This window comes from Nanorana parkeri, unplaced genomic scaffold, assembly GCF_000935625.1.
Source record: "Nanorana parkeri isolate BGI_ZX_2015 unplaced genomic scaffold, ASM93562v1 scaffold2041, whole genome shotgun sequence".
In the NCBI taxonomy this organism is placed as follows: Eukaryota; Metazoa; Chordata; class Amphibia; order Anura; family Dicroglossidae; genus Nanorana; species Nanorana parkeri.
In genome coordinates this window covers 27,301-53,800 of record NW_017308309.1, presented here as the reverse complement: position 1 = coordinate 53,800, position 26,500 = coordinate 27,301, and the positions used below count along the sequence as shown (strand labels likewise).

The window sequence follows — 26,500 nt, the reverse complement described above, 5'->3', positions numbered from 1 at the left end:
GCAAAACAATGAAAAAAATGTTTTGCCTCTACACTTTAAGAGCAAAATGTGTCAGATGTGCACTTCTAAAATGTGCTTTTACTCAAACTTCTGCAGTCCCAGGCTCACTTGTGCGCAGACAGAAGCATTTTAACATGTTGAATGTATAAGGCCTTGTTCACACCAAATGCAGAGCAGAGCTGCATGAGTTTCTGCACACGCAGTGCAGTGGGTTGTGCCGCGTTTTTGATGGTTCAGGGCCGTTTTTGGTTTAAAAAAAAAAAACCAAAAAACTTTTTTTTAAATGGGCGTTCAGTGCGCTCCAGGCATTTGCATGCGTTCCAGAGCAGGTAAAATAGGGCCTGCTGCAGTTTTTTTTACCTGTTCTGGACCTGCTCTGGAACTGAACGCTGCGATGTGAACTGGAGCTAAAAATACCATTGGAATACATTGGACGCAGCACCTGAGCCAGGGAAGGACGTGTTAAATGATAATACATTTGATTGGTTTAGTAAATTACCTGGAACGTTATACCAATTGGCACCATTGGTGATTCCTTGAGGAAAATTATCATTTGGATAGATCTCCTTGCATGGGCTACCTGTGAACATTTTATTATTTTCCTACAAAACAAAAAAAATAAAAAAGGTATTATTTCCACATACTGGAACCAGAAGCTTCCTTTCCTAAAACAGAAATAGCAAAGCAGAAGTATAAATTGTTAGAATAGCAACCCCACATCCCACCTTGTATAAAAAGCTGCATAGTTTACATTTTTTGTTTTCTCATTTTGTCTCTCATAGTTGAGGTCTACCTATGATGCCAATTACAGGCCTCTCTCATCTTTTTAAGTGGGAGAACTTACACAATTGGTGGCTGACTAAATTGTTTCTTTGGGGCGTATTTGCCGCGTGTATCCATTGGGATACAGCCAGGTAGCCCTTGGAAACACGCGTTTTTTACAGCGAAACGCGCGCATATTCGGTACGCCTAGGTGTGAACCCAGCCTAACTGTTTTGTTTCTTTTCTGCAGACAGTAGAGTAATTGCCCAAGGCATACAAATAGACATAAAGTAACATTATATACCAGTTTACCATGGGTAACACTACTTGTCACATAGTGACTTCATTTTGCTCAGGCACAATGATGAATGTGCACTTTAAATATAACCTGGCTGGCAAATATAGGAAGAGATCTAAAATTAGACTAGATATCAACATGCAGCTAAACCCGAATATAGACTTTGCTATTAATTACAACAAGAGGAGTGCTTTGCTTTGTTGTGACACTTGAGGGTAAAGGATTTTAACTGCCGGAGCAAAGGGTTTTATTCAACTTAATAACTGTATATTGAAAATGTAGTAGAGCTGCAACAGTTAATCGATTTAGTCGATTAAAATCGACGATCGAAAACGTTGGCAACATTTTCGATCGTCGATTCGTCGGGAACAGGTGTAGGAGTGTGATGTGGTGGACTAGGTGTTTGGGGGTGCTGTGGTGGAACAGGTGTACAAGGGTGCTGTGTGAAACAGGTGTATGGGTGCAGTAGTGGAATAGGTGTGTGGGGGTGCTGTGTGGAACAGTTGTATGGGTGTGAAGCGGTGGAACAGGTGTATGAAGGTGCAGCAAGGAACAGGTGTATTGGCGTGCAATGGTGGAATAGTTGTATGGGGGTGCCGTTGTGGAACAGGAGTACAGGGGTGCTATGGTGGAACAGGTACGAGTTACGCTACGCACGCTACGCACGCCACGGCCACTCGTCCTGTGATGGACTACAATCTCAATACAAACTAGTAGTCCATCACTGGAGCCTTTTTTTTATTTTTTATCCGATTAACCGAACTCCATAAAATCGGCCAACTAATCGATTATGAAAATAATCGTTAGCTGCAGCCCTAAAATGTAGATTACTTATTTAGATTACTGCAGCCAGCAGCAGCAATGGCTGCTATTTCCAAACCAGCACTGACATATCCCGCATTACCATGGAGCACTCACAGAACTGTCAATTTTGCTGTAGAAACACATTCATGTTGCTGGTTGGTTTGCATTTGGACTTCTGTGCTCTGTCCCAGTGGATGATTGAATCTCTTTAAAACCCAACTACAGGGAAATTAAATGTTTTGCCTTCCAGTGGGGCTTCCCCCGCATTGTAAGGGTTAACTGCTTGTTTATGCCTAAAGGAACAGGAAAAAGTAATTTTACATACCTCATTCCCGCTTACCTGGCGCTCTCTCCCTCCACTGACTGTGGACTTTTCTTCTGCATCACGGCTATGGAGCATGCATCATACTTGACGGCGCCAGCGGTCCTTAGAGCGCTGGAGTGAAGGGGAGAAGAGGCTGAGGGGACTGGTCTAACAACCCAGAGTGAGCTGGCGGGAGCAGAGATCAGGAAAGTAAAACAGCTTTTTCCGGTTCCTTAGGCATAAAAGAGAAGTTAACTACAGTAAACTCCCAGTTATCCGGTACCCAAGGGGATTGGTAGATGCTGGATAACTGTAGTGGATAACTGCAGTTTCTGGTTGCTATTAGTGAGTTACTATTAACTCTCAAGCAACAACCCCTCCCCTACCCCATTCATCTGCTGGCTAGATTCTGCTATTGGCTATTTCAAATAGCCAATAGCAGGCTGGCTTTTGCACATGCAAAATAAATGTAATTGCTAACAAGATTTTTTTAGTGTGCACAAAAAACGAGGCAAACTAGCAAAAAAGAAATGGACATATGTCCTCGATTTTTTTATTGGTTGCTTGAGAGTTCTGGTTGCTTGAATGCCGGGGTAATGGGGCATTTACGGTATTGCAGTCTGGGGGCACAACTTTGAATTTCCCTGGAGTTGGGCTTTAAAGTAAATCTCTCATGAGAGAAAGGAGGGCAGCTATTGCTACAGCCATGCTGAAAGAGCTTATTAGAAAATCCTGCTTGCATAAAATGAAAATACTCTGCATTTAAGGTTTGCTTGGCAATAACATGTACAAGTCATTTTGGATAATTATGTAAAATAATGAATAAAATGAAAGGCAGGCTGAGAGTATAAAGGAAGATCATTTGTTCACCAGGTTTATCCCCTGGGCTCACATATCGCAGCAATTATTAAGCAGACACAGCAGCAAGGCAGCTGTTAGAGGCTCACACAGAGCTTTGTCTCTCTAAGCTCACCTTGGAATAGGATATTGCCAGTTGCTGGAACACAGCATCATCTGGGGATTTACTGTACATAGACAAGCCCTTCTCATCATCATCAAATGGATAATTAACCACAAGGGAGCCTGCAGAGACAAGTCCACAATTAGAAAATTCATGCATACACAGAAATTACATTTGGCATTACCTGATTTATAACCTTAACATTAAAGTCTTCCAAAGGAAAGCAGCTACACCCCATGAAACAATAGGGAATACTTGAGTCACGCAAAGGATTAAAGACTAATTTAACCAACAGGTCTATTCACAAAAAGGTGACGAGTTTGGAGAAGGCAGGAGAAGTGAACAATCTAGGACAACATAGCTGATGTGGAAAAAGTCTCCAATTCAGCTCACTTTCCGGTTCAGTTATGTTGTCCTAGATTGTTCCCTTCTCCTGCCTTCTCCAAACTCTTCACCCTTTTGTGAATAACCCTGCGAGGGAAAAATTGTCTTGGTTGGTCACAAAGTCCCATTTCTTTTCCTAGAGCAGTTCAGGAGAGTGAAGGATAAGTCTATAATGGGAGTTCATATATGAAAAGGTACCATTCCGGAATAGGTACAACAATAGGCTTCACCTGAAATCATGGCTCCCAGTCCCAGGAAGGAAGGTGGAAATTCAGGGGAGACTTTCCTCACTACTGCAGGGAAGGAGGGGTGATTTTTTTCAGTTATCCTAAATATACCTTTAAAACTTGAGAACTATGGGGTAAGTGTTTTCCTCCATAGTTCTCTTAAGGGTCACGGGAGGACATATACTAGCTACAGCTCGCGATATACTGAGACCATCGCAGCCGGGACAGATCCCTACAATGCTGTTGAGATTCACCCAGCTGGCTGATAGGCAGAGCCCGCTGTCAATCTAGAGGCAGAGCCAGCTGTACCCGCCCCCTCCCCTGTCCTTTCCTCCAGTCAGTGCTGGAGGATTGGGGAGGGGGGAATCCTGCGGGCCGGATTCGGCCCGCGGGCCTTGTGTTTGCCACCCCTGCCCTACAGGGAGCCGTGACTGACAGTTACTGCTCTCTGCAGTGAGATGATCGAGAAGTGAGAGACGCTATGTGTTCGCTCACTTCCCGATCTATTGAGCCGACATGTGACAGTTTAATTGTCCCACGTCGGCTCCAACTATGAGGATGAGTGATTTTCACTCACCTCATAGTTCTCCTTTAAGTGGTCAACAACTCAGATATCCCCCAAAGGGCCACAGATTATTTCTGGTCTTTCTCGGCAATAAAGAAAACACTGCTTCAGTTCATCAAGAAACCTGATATTAACTGTACAATGACAATAAAACTCTGATATTGTAAAGATGAAACCCCAGGAACAAGGTGCCTCTGTTTCACAATGAAGAATCTGTATGGTGCTCCCTTCAATAACTGATGCTATCACATTCATTTTCTAATTAAATGTAGTAGCCATATGTTCATACATTCAGGGACGCAGCTTTGTGATTAACACAACAATAACTGACTTGGTGGGAGCTCCAAATCATGAGAGTTTTAATGAATCATGCAGGACCATGATCTCGGAGCTATATGTAAGGATGTTAAGAAAGATTCCAGGATGTAGCAAAGAACTAGACCTAAAAATGATCACTTTTTGGCTGACTACAGCAAATGCTTTTAACACATAAAAATCACTTATAGCAAGGTTACTGGAAGTTCACAAGAAACTGCATGAAAAGAAGAACATTTACAGGAACTGCTTTCAGGAAATGGCATTCTGATACTCCAAAAGGAGAATTCATTAAGTAAAGGATGGAATATTTTTATATCAAAGGCCCATCTTTATAACCTATTAATCAAAGTATCAGACAACCTTGGTAAAAAATTCAAATATTAAAAGAACTTTACCCTTATCTACAAAATGACAACAAAGGCACCATTAGAAATGTTTAGTAATGACAATCTACAAACACATACTTCTATATAATTGCAAGCTTTTTATTCCTTGAATACCTTATTATTATTCCTATTCTTCTCCCTTTACTTCCTGGAACCCTGGCACATGTGACCAGGACATGTGACCATGAGCATCAACTGAGGGGGGAAATGCCTTTTCCTGAGATCTTGCAAGATTTTGCAATTTACAGATGAGATTTCCCAGCAATGCACGGTGATGTAACCTTTCCAGGATGCATCTTTTATGTATGGGCTACTAAAATGCATGGGCTACTAAAATGCAAGAAACCCTTCAAGCAGATTCCGAGAATGGAGATACAGGTGCTATGAGAATAAGCGGTAGGAGACAGAAATATACAGTACCTCCATGGAGATTAGCAGACAGAACAAATGGGTAAGTCTTCAACCAACTCATTACAGCCAGTGTCTCCAGCTGTGGAGGGTCCGTGATCTGAAAAAACTGGTCTGGGAAATTACGATTAAGATCATAATTGTTGCTGTTGTTCCTGCCGACTACCCCGTCACGGTCTCCTGCACAGAAATAAAGAAAGTAAACAAAGCTACTTTGTACTGTGTTGTAATTTAGCAATCTACATCTAGCCTTAACTGCCCAAGCATATAAAGGGAAAAGAAGACTAGAAAGTTTAAAAAGTTTATGAAACACATTACACAGTCCAAGCACAATCCAAGAAATGAAAGGCAAAGCACATTCTCAGGCTTATTCAATAAAGTAGGACAATGAGCTATGAGTGTGTACAAAAAGCAATAACCGGCAGCAATTAGATTAGATTTCAGTTTATAGCAGACTAGCAGGTCAATTATGAATTCAGACTCCTTGCTATGGTTACCTGTCTTGTGAACATTGCTCATTGCTTTACTGGACAAGTCTATATGAACCAGAAGAATACAAATAACAGTAAACTCAGGAGTTAAAATATTAAAAATGCATTCAAGTACCTTAGAGAAGAATTATGGGGAGAGTGAAATACACTCATTCCCAAAATTAGAGCCGATGTGTGACACAGCTGTCACATGTTGGCTGTATAGATCGGGATCATATACCGCTGATCGATCAGCTCCCGATCTAGTTCTCGTTTAACTATTAACAAAAATGTATCTTATTTCTGTATCACTCAATTGTAGATCCTCAAATCATCTCTGAATTGGTGCCGACTCTGGAAGGTGGATACTTTTGTTCTCCATGGTCCTTGTGTGTGTGTGAGATACATTTTTACGATTTAACTCCTGAGTTCAGTGTCACTTTAATTTTCACACTCTCCCTTACTTATCTAAAATAAAAACTGTGTCTGAAAGAACTTGTTATCCCATGCATCTTTTTAGCTTGTTAAAGTGACATCTCTTCGTTTGGTTATTCTCTGTGATGAGGAGTTATCTGTAAGCTCTGTTAGTAAAGCCAGTGATGTAAAAAATTGTGCCATCTAGGTCTCTTTATGGTGTCTAAAAACACTAACTTCATAGGGAGTTTGAAACGCAAATGGACTTTAGCTATTGCATGTAACCTTGCTATCTTATCCTTTACTCTGTAACCAGAAAATCATGTCTGTTACGATAGCATGTACACTATAAACACAGCACCATAAAATAAATGTGTGACTAAAATAGAAACACTTGCCCTACAGCTGTTACCCAAATACAAAACTTGCAATGGGTTGGATACAATTCAGTGTGTGAGTGTGTAGTCCTGAAAAATATCAATAAAAAAAATAAAAATTTACAGTAATAACTGAATTCAACTGCCTGTAAAATTTAGGGAAATAATGCAAGACTTTAATCAATCTTTAATCTCTTTTTATATGAAAGAAACTGACGCTCAAAGCAGTTTTATTTTAACTCAATTTCAAATTATTTTTTGCATTTTCTTTCTTGTTTAACATATAACGTGCTGCAGTTTTTGGAATTTTTTTTAAATTTCAGACTAAGTGAAGCAGATGCAATGGGAAGGGTCATTTTCATTCCTGTTTTCAATCCTTCTATCAGGAGAAATGTGCAGATCTCTGCCATATGCAAACTGAACCCAACCTGGTATATCAATTATTTTGTCTGTAGGGAGAAGAAAGGTGCATTTGTGACTTTACAGCCTTGGTTCTCAACTGGTGGGTCGTGACCCAAAAGGTGGGTCAGCGCATGCCTTCCACTTTTCTAGGCAAGAGGCTCCTCCTCCTCCCCCTAGAGCAGCACTGTCAGTTCTCACGCCAAGCAGCCGTTCAAAATATGCTGACTAGTGCCAAATGTCAGCTTGAGGTGGGGTGGGTGGGATAGCCACAAGGGAGCTCCATCCATACAAGCATTGCTTACAACTCCCTTGCATGTGCTGTAGAGGTGCCTGGACCGGAGTGACATCACATTCTGGCTCTACAGGGCGTGCAAGGGAGCTGTGCAAGCAGTGAAGATATGGATGGAGCTCTGTCACAGCACAGCAGCCCCCACTGGACCCCAGGCTGAGGTTCCACTCCTGTTCTCGATAAGCTAGGGAGACTGGGTGGATCTCTTAAAAAAAAATAAAAAGGTTATTGGTGTGTATGAGAATGTCTGTGTGTGTGTGAGAGTGTGTCTGTCGTGTGTGTCTGTTCACACTAGTACAGTGCGTTAATCACACAGTCTCATGCGATTAACGCATTGTACCATACAAAATCGCAAATTCTGGTGTGGGAGGTGTGTTGCATCGCCATTCATTATAATGGCACCCCAAACGCACTTCCCACCCACAGTTCAATTGCCCGCACCGGAACATGTGGTACCGCAATGCCGTGTGTTCCAGTGCGGTGTGACTTGGGTCATGACTTAATGACCAGGGACAAATGTGGGTAGAATCTATAGTAGAAAGGTAATAATGATAGAATAGGGGTGAGGTAAAAGCAAATATCTGTCCTTCCAGAAATGCTGTAGCAGCACTGTAAAAGCACAGATAAATACTTCCTAAGAATTTTCCTTACCTTCGTGGGCTCTCTCATAGCCATCAGGGTTCATGGAGGGCATAATGTGGATCCTTGTGGTACGGATCAGATGTGTGACCTCAGGGTCAGTCCCATAGTTCTTGCAGAGATATTCAATAAGGTTTAATAGCAGCTCCCGTCCTACAACTTCGTTACCATGCATATTGCCAATGTACTTAAACTCGGGTTCACCTGCAATACAAACGTCACAGAGTTGAGTCCACATATTAACAGGTTGCCAAGTATACTTTGATTCAGTATTATATAAAACATAACATTTAATGGAGCAGCTGAAGACAGATTTGGTGACTGCATGTGGCTATTAGAACCCTATACCAGGTGTTAGTGGTACCCGTGTCATGTTGGGCATGCAAAGCCAATTTCAGTGACACCTGGAAGATTCATAGTCACCTGTTTACAACATTATTTAATATTTCTCATTAAAACAACAGTAGAAAAGTTTATTAAACATCTTCTCCAAGCTGAGGATCCACTGCAGTTCTCGTAAGATAGGAAGACTGGATGGATCTTAAAAAAAGAACAAAAATGTTTAAAAAATTTGGAGCATGCATGTATGTGTGAGAATGTCTGAGTGTGTGAGATTGTGTCTGTGTTTGTGTGTGTCTGTCAGTATTTTTGAGGGCCCGTTCACACTACTACAGTGCGTTAACCACACAGTCCCGTGCGATTAACGCATCTAACCATGTAATCACACCTACCGCGCACTCTGGTGTGGGAGGTGTGCTGCATTGCCATTCATTTCAATGGCACCCCAAACGCACCTCCCACCCACAGTTCGATCGCCCACACCAGAACGCATGGTACCGCTACACCGTGCATTCCAGTGCGGAACGACTTGGGTCACGGCTTAATGACCAAGGAAAAATGTGGGTCCTGAGTTTACACATGTTGAGAACCACTGGTCTAGTGTATGCATGTCACTATTACCAAATTATATTACTCGAGTAAAAAACAAATAAAACCGCTTTGCTATAGATCAAATATTTACAGCTTCCAAGCTCCCGAGTCTACCCTAAAGTTTAGGAAGCCTAAATCCCTTGCTCTCTGGTTTCCAGGAGCATTTTGGGTGTTTTTTTAAAATCAATAGAGGCCACAAAGTCTAGTGTACAGCATATACAGGGTCCCAACAGACACGACTGCTTGTGGCAACATCTTTAATGACGTGTTGGGAGCAGGAAGCTTTCATGCAAATTATGATCCCAACTTTTAGGCTCAGCAAGGTTGGCTACAAACTTTACATGGAATATATAGCAGCTGCATTAGTGCCAGCATAAGGAGTAATTTTAAACTAAACTTCAAAATTGAAATCTACTTACTAAATTAAAAAAAAATAAGAAAAATCTACCTCCTTTACCCTTTGTTTTGAACTATGATACAAATTATCTAATTAAGAAAGCTTGTAGAGGATTGTACTTTCTGTAGAGCACAAAATCCAGATTAAATAAAAAAAAAATGTTCAAATTCCTAAGTAATACAGGCCACAACAAGCAGCACGAACAAAGGCATGGGATTCATTACACAAAGCTGAGAGCATGGCAAAGTCTCCTGTGACTGTTCTTTGTGACTTAGTTTCTGGCAGGGCTTTAGAAAAAGTTACCTGGCTCATGGACATGTGGGTTATCCGATATCGCCATCACATACAGCTCCCGTGACTCCACAGATTTGCCAGCAGAGTACAGATATGTAATGTTGGCATATTCGCTGTTGTACTTTCTCAGGAAGATCTCCATGTCTGAATAGTGATGGTGGCGAAAGTCCTCAGGCTGGAAGGATTTCTGAACAGGAGGGTTGTCCTCAGGTTTAGTAGGGACTGGTGGTTCGGTGGCAGGTGCAGGGGTGCTAGTACTACTTGGCAAGTCAATGGAGGGTGAAATATAACCAGATGGACGAAGCTGGAAATCAAGCACAACTGCTGGCTCATCTTTAACTTCAACATTAGATATAGTTTGTGGTAAGTACCTAGAGGAAGGAAGGTCACAGAAAGTCACCACATACCCAACAATGTATTTTGCTTTAGATGGAGTAGTCTTGGTTTTGTGGTAACGTGAAGAGTTTTATTGTGTACTGGCACTAAGATCATAATAAAAGGAGCTGAGGTGGTTTCCAAATAGTCGAATAGGATGCACCTTTCATTCTTTCCTTATTCAATCAGTTAAGTGAAGCAGAAGTAACTTCTGACTTTGTCTAGAGTCAAAAGTGAAGGTACAGCCCCTCTCTGCAGCCACTGCCCCCTTATGCTAATGTGCCCAGTCAGACCCACCCCTTCACAGCCAGTTTTCAGTCAGGACTATTTCCCCCTTAAAAGAGGCTACATGACAATGATGGTTGCAGATTATGCCAACAAAGCACACAAAAATGTGTATGATGTACAAAAGTTCCCCCTGACTGACATGTACCTCCACCCCTGATGTCCTAGGAGACGGTAAACGCTATACACTGTCTGCCATATATTTTTATTCTTACTCTAGCACATCCATGGATCTGTAACTCTTATTATAAAAAGTACAGAGAACTTGTTAAACGCATTTGCCAACATTTGATCACAGGGAAGGAGTGCAGGCTTTCTTTAATAACAATCAAGGATGAGTCGGTAACCGCTTTCAGCAGATTAGATGGCATGTCAAATGGAGTGTAGAATGGGAAGAAATATTTTTCACAAGGTGAACGCTACTAAGCCTATAGAAGATGTCCCAAGTGTATATCAAGTAAATATTAATTGAAGATTACGCTCTACACTGGTTTAGACAAAATCCATAGCATCATTTCCTTACTAATTTGTACACATATCCGTTCAGGGTAATGGGCCATTTAAAAGAAAACAGACATTTTCATAGTAATCATAAAATAACAAAATACAAGACAATTATGGATTATTTGTGATTTGTATGTAAATACCAATATGTGTCCTATACAGGAAACATCACAAGATATCCGCTCATTGCCAGCCCATTGCAGACTGACTTCTCAATCTGCTCCTGAAGCACCATTAAATACCTGGCATTTTCACATATGGAAGGCACCAATGTACCTCTAGTGCAATGTGGAGTGCCTAGATTTGTAATAGCCAGACCTGAATGCTGTCACGTGGGGTTCATATTTAGCCGTAAGCAAATACTGACATCAGGAATAGGATGTAGACAGAAAATAATTATTCAGCATGTCCAGCGTGTGCATCACAATGTTAATCTGGACACGAATGCAGCAAAATATGTTACTATATCTAATCAGTGCACTGTTGTACCGTGTTTCCCCGAAAATAAGACACTGTCTTGTATTTTTTGGGGATCAAAAAAACACACTGGGTCTTATTTTCGGGGTAGGTCTTATTTTTTTTAATGTACAACTATCCACACCTATTCATGAAGAAAAGTCTACATGTATTCATGTACAAAAATATGGTGATCAGGGCAATCAGGGGTGCCGTACCTTTCCAAGAGCAATTTGCTAACCAATCGCTGGCCAGAATGAGCGAAGCGCACTTTCGCCATCGATTCCTCACAGGCGGAGTGCATTTGGTATCACTCCACCTGTGACAGGAGCCGGCGCTATAGAGGAAGCATCGGGCTTATGTGGCTCTGCTCCCTCCGGTGCTGCCTCGCTTCCTCCATCGCTGGCACCGCTGATTCTCTCCTGCCTCTCCCGCGGCTCTTCAAGTTCCCCCTTATGCCACCACCGGCCTTGGGAATGGTCACAACTAGGTCTTATTTTCGGGGTAGGCCTTATATTTTAACAATTCCCCAAAATAGTACTAGGTCTTATTTTCGGGGAAACAGGGTATGTCCAAATGTTTTTTTTAAAGGTGGCAGGTTCTCTTTAACAAAGAGCACTGCATGTAAATGTTTTTATAAATAACAAAGAAGCAAACAGAATCTCAAAGGACACTCTTAAAAATCAATATGTCAAAGGATGAATGTGACCACTTACCCAACAACTGAAGCAGTGATATTGTATGTCCCAGGAGCTAGCAATCTCTGAAAGTTCCCTAGCTTCCCAGTTGTGATGTTATGGTCAATACCAGACACAGAAATTGTGGCATTCTCAATCCCTTTTAGAGTAACAGAATCTTTCACATATCCTTGTGCTCCTATGTGTACCTATATACAAACAGAAGGCAGGGAAAGTCTAAATAAACAGTATTGCTGTACAGTTACATTGTACACTACTCAATACAAGGTCATCAAGACATGGAAAGCAGAGTATGGTATGAATGACCATGGGTATGATCCATACAATGGCCATAAATTTGCTTTTTTTTTTTTTAAAAAAAAGGACATTTATAAAACACAGCAGAGCGCTATTCTTCCGAGTTAAGCTGGCCATACACTGTTTTATTTATTTTTTTTGTTCAACCCGCGGGCTGAATGAAAAAAAGAAGAAGATTCATCCATCATTGTTTACAAGCCCCGACTGTCTTGGTTGGAGTTAATTGGCTGCCCATTCAGTTCAGTCGAAGATTTTCCGACCGGCTCCTTTGATTAGCTGATCAAGGCATGCCGGCCGTATCAAAGTTATATATCTATACACACACACACACACACACACCCACACACACACACACACACACCCACACACACACACACACACACCCACACACACACACACACACACACACACACACACACGTTATTATAAGAACATTATTAGCAAGTACAAACAATACTTGTCAGAAATGTTGTGTTATTTTTAGTTGATGTGAATTGAAATGAAACATCAAATGACAACAATTAAACAAATCAAACAATATTATTTTCCTTCCAAGCTATCTTCTGTCAAACTACTAATTCCTCTACCATGCCAATTCATTGTAGTTGAAGTGAATGTAGTGAAAATCAGGAAAGCAGTCTAGTGACAACCATGGCTCTCTCCATAAATACAGAGGAGGAGTGAGGAGTGTAGCCAAACAGGGGCAGAAAGTGTGTTATTCACAGGATCATCAAGAAGAAAGAGGGGGAAAAAAAGTCTCAAAAACAAATGCAGCCACCTCAACTAAGGACTTGTAAACTGCAACATCTTACATTTGGGGTTGATACGCTTTATACTAGGGTACCCTGCTGCCCCTCTGAAAAAAAGTGTACCTAGCAATGATGTCACAAACAGTAACAAAAGTTCTAGAGGTCAGAGGAAGTTTTGGGAGGTTAATTTGGATCAGATGTGGAGATGACCTTTGAATACTTGTGTGCCATTCAATTTGTCATGCGAGATGCAGGATTCATATTGCCGTGCCCTGGTACTACGAAGGACTGACAGATGTCTTACCTCCCATTATTCTTAAAAGGATAATTAAACCCTTAGGGGGTTTTGAATATATCTACTGCTAGCAAGCAGTAAATACTGTACACTGAGTGGCCAGATTATTAGGACCACCCCATCAGTACTTAGTTGGGCCACCTTTTGCCTTCAATACTGCGGCGATTCTTCTTGGCATTCACTCCACGAGATGTTGCAAGGTGATGCGAGGAATCTGACACCATGCCTGATGAATAGCACTGTCCAGTTCTGTGAGATTCGATGGTTGTGGAACCAGCTGCCTGATGGCTCTTTAAACTTCGTCCCACAAATGCTCAATTGGATTGAGATCTGGCGATTGTGGGGGCCACCTAAGCAAGGTAAAGTCTCCCTCATGTTCTTGAAACCACTGCTGCACAATACGAGCACCGTGGCATGGCGCATTGTCTTGTTGGAAGAAGCCATCTCCATTGGGATATGCCATCAACATGATAGGATGAACTTGATCAGCAGCGATACTTTGGTATGTTGTGCTATTCAGACGTTGTTCCACGCGAATTTAAGAGCCCAAATCATGCCAGGAAAACATGCCCCAAACCATAACACTGCCCCCACCAGCTTGAAGGGTTATACTCATGCATGTGGGGTGCATGCTTTCATGCTGTTCCCGCCAAATTCTCACTCTGCCATCTGCATGATGCAACTGGAAACGCGATTCATCGGACCACATGACCTTTTTCCAATGCTCGACTGTCCAATACTTGTGTTCCTGTGCGAATTGGAGACGTTTTATCTGGTTAACTGCAGACAGCAAAGGTGTTCGAGCAGGCCTTTGGCTTCCATATCCCATACGATGCAGTGTACGGCGAACAGTGCATTCAGAGATCATTTGAGAGGATCCCTGATTAAGATCTGCAGTCATTTGATGCACTGTTGCCCTTCTGTTGTCTTGTACCAGTCTTGCCACTCTCCGTTCTGCCCTAACATTGACTAGTCGCTGACGGCCACAATTCGCACGTTCAGACCCAGATTTTCGGCTCACAGTCCAGTCTTCAAACACTTTAACAACAGCTGCTCTTGAACATTTAACGAATTCTGCTGTTTTGCTGATACTCGCTCCATGGCTCCGAGCGCCAACAATCATCCCACGTTCAAAGGCTGTTAAATCGCGTTGTTTACCCGTATCTTCAGAAAAAAATCACTTCTACTGTCGTGGTAAACAACCTGCTTCCCTATTTATAATGGCCTGGCCCTCTAGCAAGTTCGGCGCGAAATTATAGCTAATTTGCCTACAAACGTCAGGTGGTCATAATAATCTGGCCACTCAGTGTATATGCAAAAAGACGCATTAAAAAAAAAAAAAGTTACGAAAATGTTTAAACTTACCTGTGTCTCCGCCGCTCGCTCCCTTTCAAAGATCTATAAAATCTCGGGTGGTTGCAAAGGATCATGGGGCAGATGCATGCGCGGTACAGATCTTCGGCCGGGAGACGAGGAGAGACACAGGGTAAGTTAATGCACGCAGCTCAGCAGTGAGCATGAGCACAGACTCCGTGGGACAGTAAGATACAGCAGCCAGTGCTGGCTCAGAGACCGGCACCAGCGCTAGAGGGACTGTTGAAAACTACAGCAAAGAAGATGATCAGATAAGGAGTCATCATTTGAGGTATGACACTAGCATTGGGGGACATTACCATTTCCATAAATGTTAGCAGAGACTCTTTATTGTTATTCCACTCCTGAGCGAGTTCAGATGCCGGTGGGTACTTGCAGCACGACAGTTCAAACGTCACTTCCAAGCAGTTTCCCCTGATGTAATTGTAGTCTTGCATTCCACCTACAGAGGACACAAATCAGACAGTACATAAAAAAACAATATTATGAAGAATATGCACAGTATGTAATGGATTCTATCCCTATACATTTGCAACGCAAACAGCAAAGCCTAAGGCCTGGTTCACACCTAGGCGTTTTTGAGCAGTTGGAAAAGCGCTTTTACAACACAAGAAATCCCATGATTTTCTATGGCCCCTGTTCACACCTGAGTAGCCAAACGCCCAAAAAGGTACATGAGCTTCTTTGGCCACTTAACGTCTTTGCTCCATAGACTTCAATGGAAACACCCGAAAACGTGTGGCAGAAGCATGTTGCACATTTTCGTGCGCGTTTGTACGTGCGTTCATCCACTGCCCGCAATGTTTCAAAAGCGGTCAGTCAAAATGCGCATCTTCATGTACGCGCATACAAACACACATCAAAATATGCACCACGCACATAAAACGTGCAAATAACCGCTCACTATAAAAATCGGCCAAAAACTATGCCGCCTAGGTGTGAACCCAGCCTAAGACCCAGGCATTTCAGCAACAGAGCACATAATTGCAACAATACAGAAAGACAAGATGCCAGTTCCAGTGACTTACCCTAGACATTATTTCATTGAGTAAGCTTATTCAAAAAGGACAAATCCGCCCATACACGCATGGAAAGAAGCCTTTCATTAAGCCGTGGAAGCAAAGAGAACCTTCTAGATAACCGGCAATACAGTCCCATTATATCTAACAATTACCTTTTAATGTTAATCACTAATTGTCTCATTGTTGGGGCAGTTGCTTACACTGCAAAAGCCACGCCCATAACTAGAATTTGTTGTCCTCCAAACCCCAGGCTCAACTGAAGGAGATCTGTGACCTACAAGAACAACTCGATCCTTCTACACACTGGATTCATCCAATAGTGTTCTTTGTTAGGATATAAGCAACCAGCTAAAATGGAACTCCAGGCAAGAATAGTAATCTTAGCATCTAAACGATAAGCCTCACATACTGTATATGTCCTACCACATTCTAATAGCATATGTACAGTGGAAGTTTCACCCAAATTAACTTAGAAATAATAGAATTTACACTTGTCTAGCTGATTGGTAATAGTTAAAATTTGAGTAAGAATAGCAAAAATTAAAATTCTGCTTTCGTGGTCACCTACCCTCACTTAGTTGGAGAATTTTCAATGTGTTAGAAGTGATGCATCTAGACATTGCTTCCAATGATCAGTTGCCATGAAGGGTTTCCTGAGAAGGAGATAAGTGCTTTGAAAATCCAGAGGCACGTGTCAAAATCTTCTAGGGAAACCTTACATGGCTGATAGTTGTCCATTCAACATGGCAGTGTCTGCTTATGCATCTAATTTGTGGCTTGTAAATCAAATATACAACACGATCACACTGTATGATACGACAGGTTAAAAACCATGAAATTATTTAAAACAAAAAAAGAAAAAAAGGTTATGTCTGCTAGAGAAGCAAGGAGTAAGCTCGGGCCGCAAGTGCAATATCACTATACCCAACAATACGCAATACAGATGTCTGAGCACACTGACTGATGGCATGCAGACTCCGGTCATACACAGCAATACTTGGCTGCTGTTATCCTTATTTTCTTAATAGTCCGGAATTCAATATCATGAAAATCCAGGCCAAATGTTTCTGGATCTGAGCTCAAAATGCTGTCGTTTTTTAGAGAGGTAGACTGAACAGCAGATATACAAGGCTGCATTCACATATAACATTTGTGATTCCACGTGGAAGACCATGTGGGAAGAAAACGCTAATATTTTTCAATCTGGACGGATGCCGCTCGTTTGCGGCTATTAAATAGCTTAACTGATCGGAAGTCGATTAATCGATTATTGAAAAAGTTGACAACTTTTTCAATAATCGATTATGTCGATTAGTTGTTGCAGCCCTAATAGCTACAGAATCCGCCGGCTTATCATGATTGCACTATTTCGATCGACCTATGGTGTGAACGATGAACATTGAAGTGCATTGTATTCTCTGTTTAGAGCGGCTCTGCGCAGGCGTGAAAAGAGCCTGACTGCAGTTTTGCCCAGGAGCAATATAAAAAAACATGCTGAATCCTGCATCACATTATATTTAGAAGACATTCTGATTTTTAAGCGACTTTGAAATAATTAACAGTACAGTCAATTTGAAATAGCGTGTTCACCCCTCAATACCCTTTCCAACCTGGGTCTGCAGTATCCCAGAGACCTAAACACCTCCCCTGCATTCTATCATGCCAGTATTACTACACATTTTAATTGATTGCACCGTTACTCATTTAAAGAGATAAGATGTAGATATTTCAGCTTTAGTACAGTTGCAATGTTTCATCCATTAATAAGCAGGTTCCCAAGTGAATTTACTTGCAAGCTTTGTTCTTCAATATGTTATAAAGAGCTAAATCAATAGCACAAATGTATTTTTTTCCCATGATGCATTCTATAAAATTGTACTTAAACAGTTCTTAGTGGGTTAAACTTATTAATTCAGACTTAAGCTAGCCATACACCTTACAATTATCTGCAGATTTTCTATGGGCAGATGGAAAAAGTGCAACAGATTCCTCCATCTACGCTAAACTGTGTGGATGGAGGAATCTCCCACTGGGCCAAGCTTAAGTATCTTGCACTTTTTCCATCTGAACATAGAAAATCTGCAGACAGACAATCTATAGGTGTATGGTCAGCTTAAGATTAAACAGTGCTTGATGTACCTGATCTGTGGACTAGCCTTAGAGAACTAGTGAAATTAAATCCTTTTCATTGTGACTTCTACAATAAAATAACAGAAGCTCTAACAACAACATCTATGATCTTTGTTCCATGCCCCATATCAAATTGGAGTAAAAGAAAAGCATATTGGTTACAAACAGCTAACAAACAGGTGTTGTGTTACATTCACCAACAAAGAGACAGGTCCCCATTGTCCTCTCTTCCAGTATTACACAGCAGGCAAATTGTCATTCATACAGATGTTCAGATGTCACACAGTACTGCATTGTACTAAACTGATAAAGAACAATTGTTGACAGGGATTTGTGAATTGTAAGCTCACCAGTATTACCACTGGCACAACCATCCATATAGGATCACAAGGTGCAGAATAACAGACACAACTGATAATGGTTAATTCATTCGACCCATGTTGAGCCACAAATAATCCTAAACAAGGTAAAAAGTCAATGTGCTATTTTATCAAATGAATGTCAGCCCAGAACAGTGAACCAATAGAAAGGTTAACTAAAGTTTAAACTTTATGCTAACATTACTCAGGGCTAGGCTGTAAAGGTAAACGCTATTCAGGACGGTGAACAAGGGAAAGTTACAGCTCGTCCGTATAACAGAAGCAAAATGGAGCATAAAGAAGCCAAGATAAATATTAGCAATAATGCAGGTATAGTTCTACGTATAGCTTTCATCCAAATCTGACTTTACGGAGTTTGCTACACGATTTCCAAACATGGTTTAAACATCCATAAAGTTAGGAACCTGAGTGTGCATATGGGATTTGTCAGTACAAACCAAGGTTTGCTATACATGGTCTGATCACTGCAAGGGAAGGAAACAATTCGGCATCAGTTTGAATGGTCAGGTGACTATCTGGCAGCACAAAAGTTCATGATAGACGATGATTGAAAGTGGTTAGGAGGCTTGGGAGGTGTTTTTCAGGATGCCCCGGGAACCTCTGTTCCCCTAAACAAGGCTGGCCATACACTGCTTAGATTTTCTAAAGAACTTTTGTACAAAAGATCTTTCGTTCGACCTTCTAGGAGTTGATGGGGTCACATCAACAATCAATTTCGACCGAAGTGATGAAAAAACTCGAAGGAGCAGGATGGAAATTTTTTTCTTGAACAAATAAAATTTAGAGAATGTGGTTTTCATTAGGGAAACTCCATTCATTCCAATGTAAAACTCCAGTGTGTGATGGCATTATTGGGTGGTAAAGAAAGATCTTTTGGGAGAAAGTTCGTTTGGAATTCCACCAGTGTATGGCCGCCTTAAGGCTGGGTTCACACCATTTTCCGGACCAGATCTGGAACATAGTGCATTGCATTTTTGCCACGCTTGGAATTTAGCTTAAAATGGTCTTACAGGTGCGTTCCAGTGCCTTCCAGATGTTTTTGACGTGTTCCAGACCAGATAAAATAGGACAAGCAGTATTTTTCTAGTGTGGTCTGGAACGGACTGCGCTGGTGGGAACAGAAGCCATAAAATAGCATAGGGATACATTAGGATGCATTTTGGGTCTGGAGGTAATCTGGATGTGGTGTGAATGGACCCTTAGATTAGCCACATACTTAGATTTTTTTCTTGATGGGCTGAACAAGAAAAAAAAAAAAACCCCACCTCTCAATTCCCCCATTCATGCTAACAGCATGGAGGGGTGGTTAAGGAAGATAACTATAATGGACTCTTGACCACTGGTAACTATCATCATCACATACAAAGATTTTTTCAATACTGTAGTCTCCAAGCAACCAATAGCCCCACAGCACTCCCTTTCACATAAGGAATATGTAAAAGAAAGTAAACAGCTTTCGACAAGTGCAACATTGTCGAAAGGGGAGAATATTATAGTGCGTGCCTATCGTGAGATTGGTATAAATGTGATTTCTCACCACTCGCTCTTTTCTGTGACAACCTATCACCGTATAGATCCAACACCTATTTCAAGCATTTTTTTTTTTTCTATTCGCACCCTCAATCCTGCAAATCATGCATGCAGGGACAACCCCATTCTATTGTATACTCTACTATATAAACATTTTTTTTAAATAAAAAATTAATTAATTAAAAAAACCCTCTCTCTGAAGTGTGTCAGTCCCTCAAAAAATAAGTGACATTTGCATGTGTTAAAAAGCAAAATCTTGCTGAGGTTATGAACATATTTTCACACACAGCAAATAGTTTAGAATTGTGATCCCAGAATAATTCTATCCTTCAGAAGCTGTCAGTGGTATCAAGAACATTGCAAGAGAACATCAATCGGCTGAGTAAATAACCTTAAAGCTAAAACAAACATATGCAAGGAAAGAAACATTCTAAATCAAACAAAACAGAAAGGTGACCTTTAAAACACATCCACCCACTATGCACACCCCAGGCACTATCTGGCTCTGTAATACTTCATGGCTAGATCACAATCAAACAAGACTTGCTACATTGCTGTTTACCAGGTTAACATAGACTTCCAGTATATTGGAAATTAAAGATAATAGGGCAGCCAAATAGCTTTGCTACACAGTGGAGTTACATTACTGGAATGATGGTAAGCAGAGGAGAGCTGAGAAGAAATTACACAATTGCATGTATATCTTTGCTCCCATATCGAACAAAAAGGAGTAGAGCATTATAGACCTTAATGGCACCCCATGAAAAATGTCAGCAATATTGACCAAAATTCAAATTACTAATGACCTCAGCAGACACATTCAGTCTTTACCAAGAGAAAACGTAGTAAAAACTAAAATGTAGTTTTTTTTGCTGGAAAAATGGAAACCATTGGCTTGGCCACCACTGGATACCCAATCTAGGGCTGTAGCAACTAATCGATTAAATCGATTATGAGAATAGTTGGCAACTATTCTCATTATCAGTTAGTTGGTGAGAGCGAGAGGAAAGAGAGCGAGCGCGAGAGGAAAGAGAGAGCGAGCGCGAGAGGAGAGAGAGAGCGAGCGCGAGAGGAGAGAGAGAGCGAGCGCGAGAGGAGAGAGAGAGCGAGCGCGAGAGGAGAGAGAGAGCGAGCGCGAGAGGAGAGAGAGAGCGAGCGCGAGAGGAGAGAGAGAGCGAGCGCGAGAGGAGAGAGAGAGCGAGCGCGAGAGGAGAGAGAGAGCGAGCGCGAGAGGAGAGAGAGAGCGAGCGCGAGAGGAGAGAGAGAGCGAGCGCGAGAGGAGAGAGAGAGCGAGCGCGAGAGGAGAGAGAGAGCGAGCGCGAGAGGAGAGAGAGAGCGAGCGCGAGAGGAGAGAGAGAGCGAGCGCGAGAGGAGAGAGAGAGCGAGCGCGAGAGGAGAGAGAGAGCGAGCGCGAGAGGAGAGAGAGAGCGAGCGCGAGAGGAGAGAGAGAGCGAGCGCGAGAGGAGAGAGAGAGCGAGCGCGAGAGGAGAGAGAGAGCGAGCGCGAGAGGAGAGAGAGAGCGAGCGCGAGAGGAGAGAGAGAGCGAGCGCGAGAGGAGAGAGAGAGCGAGCGCGAGAGGAGAGAGAGAGCGAGCGCGAGAGGAGAGAGAGAGCGAGCGCGAGAGGAGAGAGAGAGCGAGCGCGAGAGGAGAGAGAGAGCGAGCGCGAGAGGAGAGAGAGAGCGAGCGCGAGAGGAGAGAGAGAGCGAGCGCGAGAGGAGAGAGAGAGCGAGCGCGAGAGGAGAGAGAGAGCGAGCGCGAGAGGAGAGAGAGAGCGAGCGCGAGAGGAGAGAGAGAGCGAGCGCGAGAGGAGAGAGAGAGCGAGCGCGAGAGGAGAGAGAGAGCGAGCGCGAGAGGAGAGAGAGAGCGAGCGCGAGAGGAGAGAGAGAGCGAGCGCGAGAGGAGAGAGAGAGCGAGCGCGAGAGGAGAGAGAGAGCGAGCGCGAGAGGAGAGAGAGAGCGAGCGCGAGAGGAGAGAGAGAGCGAGCGCGAGAGGAGAGAGAGAGCGAGCGCGAGAGGAGAGAGAGAGCGAGCGCGAGAGGAGAGAGAGAGCGAGCGCGAGAGGAGAGAGAGAGCGAGCGCGAGAGGAGAGAGAGAGCGAGCGCGAGAGGAGAGAGAGAGCGAGCGCGAGAGGAGAGAGAGAGCGAGCGCGAGAGGAGAGAGAGAGCGAGCGCGAGAGGAGAGAGAGAGCGAGCGCGAGAGGAGAGAGAGAGCGAGCGCGAGAGGAGAGAGAGAGCGAGCGCGAGAGGAGAGAGAGAGCGAGCGCGAGAGGAGAGAGAGAGCGAGCGCGAGAGGAGAGAGAGAGCGAGCGCGAGAGGAGAGAGAGAGCGAGCGCGGAGGAGAGAGCGAGCGAGCGCGGAGGAGAGAGCGAGCGCGGAGGAGAGAGCGAGCGCGGAGGAGAGAGCGAGCGCGGAGGAGAGAGCGAGCGCGGAGGAGAGAGCGAGCGCGGAGGAGAGAGCGAGCGCGAGAGGAGAGAGCGAGCGCGAGAGGAGAGAGCGAGCGCGAGAGGAGAGAGCGAGCGCGAGAGGAGAGAGCGAGCGCGAGAGGAGAGAGCGAGCGCGAGAGGAGAGAGCGAGCGCGAGAGGAGAGAGCGAGCGCGAGAGGAGAGAGCGAGCGCGAGAGGAGAGAGCGCGAGCAGAGAGAGAGAGCAGAGAGAGAACAAGCAGAGAGAGAGAGAGATTGATATATCTTAATGTAACCAATCAACTAGTTGACAAAATAATCGGGCGACTAATCAATTATGAAAGTAATCATTAGCTGCAGCCCTAACCCAATCCCACCCAACTGTGCTTGTCCTATTAAAAAGCCAATTATAAACTCCTCCACACATGATGAAATCATCAAAAGGTACTAAAGAGTACACAATAAACTGGGTATTCTAGCAGTAAGAAGGCAAAACCTTTGTATTGAGTTTATCTGTTTGTCGCACCTCTATATCCCTTAGGCCCCGTTCACACCTTTCCGTTTTGTCGGGCGTTCAACGCTCTATGAACGCTCTACAAAACGTACAACCATGAAAATCCCATTGTTTTCAATGGGTATGGTTCACACCTTTCCGTATTTCCGCCCGTCTGAACGCCCTACAAAACGGCTGACGCCCAAACAAGTACATGTACTTCTTTGGGCTGTTTTGGAGGGCGTTTTCCATTGGGATACAGCCAAGTAGCCTTCGGAATCGCGCGACGGTCGCGAGATTTTTTTTTTTACCGCGAACGCGTGACGGTCGCGCGACAGACGTGCATGCGTAATACGCCTAGGTGTGAACCCAGCCTTATAGATCAGAGCAATTTTGACAATTTTGCTAGGGCCTACGGATATACAGATTATATTCTCATTATGATTGATTCCAAAGTATTATATGTATTTATTTTTTCCAGACAACCGAGGCTTTCTTTTGGTAATATTGTTTTGCAAAAATTATTTTAGATTGTGTGCATGCCACAGGCAAAAAATGTAACAAATAAAAAAACAAAAACAAACGTATTTAAAATTATTAATTTTAATGGCGATGTTTTAAAACATCTATTCTAATTGTTAAGAGTACTAAAACAGGGTGCTGGGTACAACCATGGCAAAGTTCTATACAAATGAGAAAAACTGATTTTTGACTTGCTGTAAAATCATTTTTTGGAAAACATTAACGTGAAACTGAAGCCAAAACTTTTCTTTTAGTATTGGATAGGGTGGATAGGGATTAGAACCAGTCAGGTTTTTATTGCCACCTGTCTCCCCGTTAGGGAGATTCACCTTCTCTATTTGTCCTAGTCACTGTTATCACCGAGTGTTTTTGAGCGATTTTCTCTCACTCCCTGTATTGGCTATCAGACAGGAAGTGAAGGGAAATATCCCCAATGGGACACAGATGGCAAAAATCTGGCAAGGGTTATAACCCTCCTTTACTCTAGTCAATGCTAAAAAAAAAAAAAATGTTTTGGCTTCAGTTCTACTTCAAAAAGGAACACAGGCCTCCTGGCCACAACTTGTCCTACCCACTGCTTTCTGGATTGACAGCACTGCCTTTGTTGGTGAACCCTCCCATCATGAGATGTAGTATCTGGGAGGTGAGCACAAATAGGAGAATTGGGCTCAGTCATGGGAGGTAAAGGATGTGTATGGTTTACTTTATGAGGCTTGTGCATCCCACAGTAAATGGATTTGATACTTATTTAGACCAGGCATGGACTAATCTCACCCAGAACTAGCAGCCAGCACTATGTAACTTGCATATAACTATATAGGTAGCTGAAAGATACAGTATATAGTTAAAAGTGAAATACTTCCTTGCTAGTAAAAAATAAGCTATAAATCCATTAAGGGTTTACTTTCCTCTGCCCACTTCCTTTCCACTATGACTCCAGTGGAAATCCTGATTTTCCACCTGGTCTTGAAGATAGATCCTTTTTGAGGTTCCAGTCTAGCAACAAATTTCAGTTGGCACATGTTTGGTCACAGGATGGGATTCCATCCCTGGGGGATCTTTCTACTATGGTATTGGCTCTGTGCTGCACCTCCCTTCCCAGTCTGATTCCTGTTAAACAGGGGATTGCAAGAGGCTTCCTTGATAGCATGCACAATTTAGATTCAAAAGTACAATAATGAATTGTGCCTTAGGTAATACGTACTGCATTGACCTGTGTCTTTAAGAACTACCTAGAGTTCAGCTTTAATGTAAATTTCAAAAAAAATCACACAGGGGGGTAACATTTTTGTGAGCCGCAAATGAGATAAGATCACTAGTGTATGGATTGTGTTACTCACCAAACCCAGTAGAAGAGAACAAGCTACTTTTATGAAAAAGATTTATTGTTGTAAGCCTCCTAGACATATTGAAGGTTATGGTTGGTATCTCAAAGAACCTTTCATTAGATCTATGCAAGTCTTATACATCAAGGAAGTTAAACAAATTGTTTTTTGTAAAGTCTTTATTCACAAAAGTGTTTCTCAATCCCCTCTAGCCACAAGTGTGTTCCTGTTCTGAGAATTTATACAGCAAAGCAAAGTGCTACAAAGGAAACAAAAAACAGGGGTGGGGATAAATAGAAAGTTTACCCCAAAGGCATCATGGTTGACACTGCTGCGTTAGCTCTTTATGTTAGAAATGTATGTAAAAAGTTACCAAAAAGGTGATTACTTACCTTTGTCACCGCCGCTCGCTCCCATCTAAAGGCCTGGAGCTTCTCTGGTGGCCAAGCGGAATGATGGGGCGGGCGCATGCGCAGTAGAGTTCTTCCATTGGGAGAAGAGGAAAGACACAGCGGAGGTGAATGCACGCAGCTGTGAGCGTGCACGTCGGACAGCCATCCTAGTTATTCAATTTAAAGTCATAGTAGACAACAAGGGGCACTCTTTGCACCCAGCTGAAAACAGGTTTAAAGGAGAACTATTGCTAGAGTAAAATGTGTTCTTCCCAATACTTAGAGCCAGCGTGTGACACTGCAGCTGTCACAGATGTTACCAACTCTGTAGATTGATGCTAAATGTTTTTTCTAAAGGCAAAATAATCTGCTTATTAATATTTAAAATAACCGTAGTATTAAACTTAAGCGTTTAAAAAAAAAAAATGAATTTAGAATATACATTACATTGCCCAGCAAAGCATTTGTTTACATTTTTGCCCAAACACTTACGGTCACACTTACAGGGGAGGAGGTTAGTGGGAGCCTTGCCTTGATGTGCCTGTGTGTTTGTGGAGACACAGCCAGCGTAATGGCACACACAAGGGTGGCTCTACAGGACCCTGCAGGGAAAAGGAGCCACCCTAACACAGGACCAGTGATCAGGGGGACCAGCTCATTCTGAAATAGCTTAAAACCCTTTTGCCTTTAATATCACTTTAATAACACTGCAGATGGTTGAGCCAGGGAATATCTGATCCAGATAATATGATTACCTTAAGCAGACCAGAAAGGAAATTTCTGTCAGAGCAAATAGGACCATACTTTACAAAGTTTTTTTGCTATGAATCAACTGTAGGCGTAGGGTTCTTTATTTGTGTCTATTGTTTTTTTTTTTAAGCCAATCTATGTATTGATGATGTTTGTACTTGTACAATATGGCAAGCGACACACACAAAAACTCCAGCCCTCAGTTCCGCTTTAAAGGGATCTGAGAGTGGCATTTTCCCCAGGAAATGTTGTAACATTTTATTCATCCGTTGCAACATAGGGGTTAATAACTTACAGCCTAAATAAAATACTGTATTGCAATTAAGGCAGCTCTGATGACCTTTTCTGTATTAGTATTAGTACTTATGGTGCAAAACAGCTGCCAGGCAAAGGACTTAGGGAAATATCAATCCACCCAGTTCTTGAGGAAGCCAAAATTAAGTATAAGATCGCTGAAACCTTTTTAATTAAATTACTTCTCTAGTTTCAGACGCATATTGAGTTTATGGCGTCTTTGAAGCTGAGAATTTTTCTGTATGAATAGGTCATTGTATTTCAACATTTCAAGACAAAGGCGGGCCAACACAGGGATTCTAAAGTATTCCTATTACATGTATTGGAAGATCACATATCACAAGCAGTGCCGGAATACAGTTACAGATATAATCATTTGCAATCACTTAAATTGGACTAGAAAAGAGAGCTCCAATCCAAAGGCTGGGATGGTGTACACTACTTTTACATCTGCACACCTATTTTAAAAAACCAACGTAGCATCTGAACTTTACTTCTAATAAATTAGGCATTGATGAAAATTTTCAGTGGCATGCCTAGATCGTAGACCCCGGGTGCCCAACCTGCAACCCTATGGTACTCTTTGTTCCATCCTTAAGA

At 42.5% G+C, this 26,500-nt stretch overlaps 1 protein-coding gene across 1 annotated transcript in view; it reads right to left on the bottom strand.

Moving 5' to 3' along the window:
• Window positions 1–26,500, bottom strand: part of CPD (carboxypeptidase D) — a 63,740-nt gene that overhangs the window by 17,988 nt on the left and 19,252 nt on the right. Inside the window, exons 3-9 of the mRNA XM_018572471.1 lie at window positions 14,962–15,104; window positions 11,966–12,135; window positions 9,639–10,000; window positions 8,021–8,212; window positions 5,430–5,597; window positions 3,142–3,251; window positions 500–602 (exon numbers count right to left, since the gene is read on the bottom strand). Of these exons, the coding sequence (XP_018427973.1) occupies window positions 500–602; window positions 3,142–3,251; window positions 5,430–5,597; window positions 8,021–8,212; window positions 9,639–10,000; window positions 11,966–12,135; window positions 14,962–15,104 (1,248 nt within the window). The remainder of the gene's footprint in view (window positions 1–499; window positions 603–3,141; window positions 3,252–5,429; window positions 5,598–8,020; window positions 8,213–9,638; window positions 10,001–11,965; window positions 12,136–14,961; window positions 15,105–26,500) is intronic.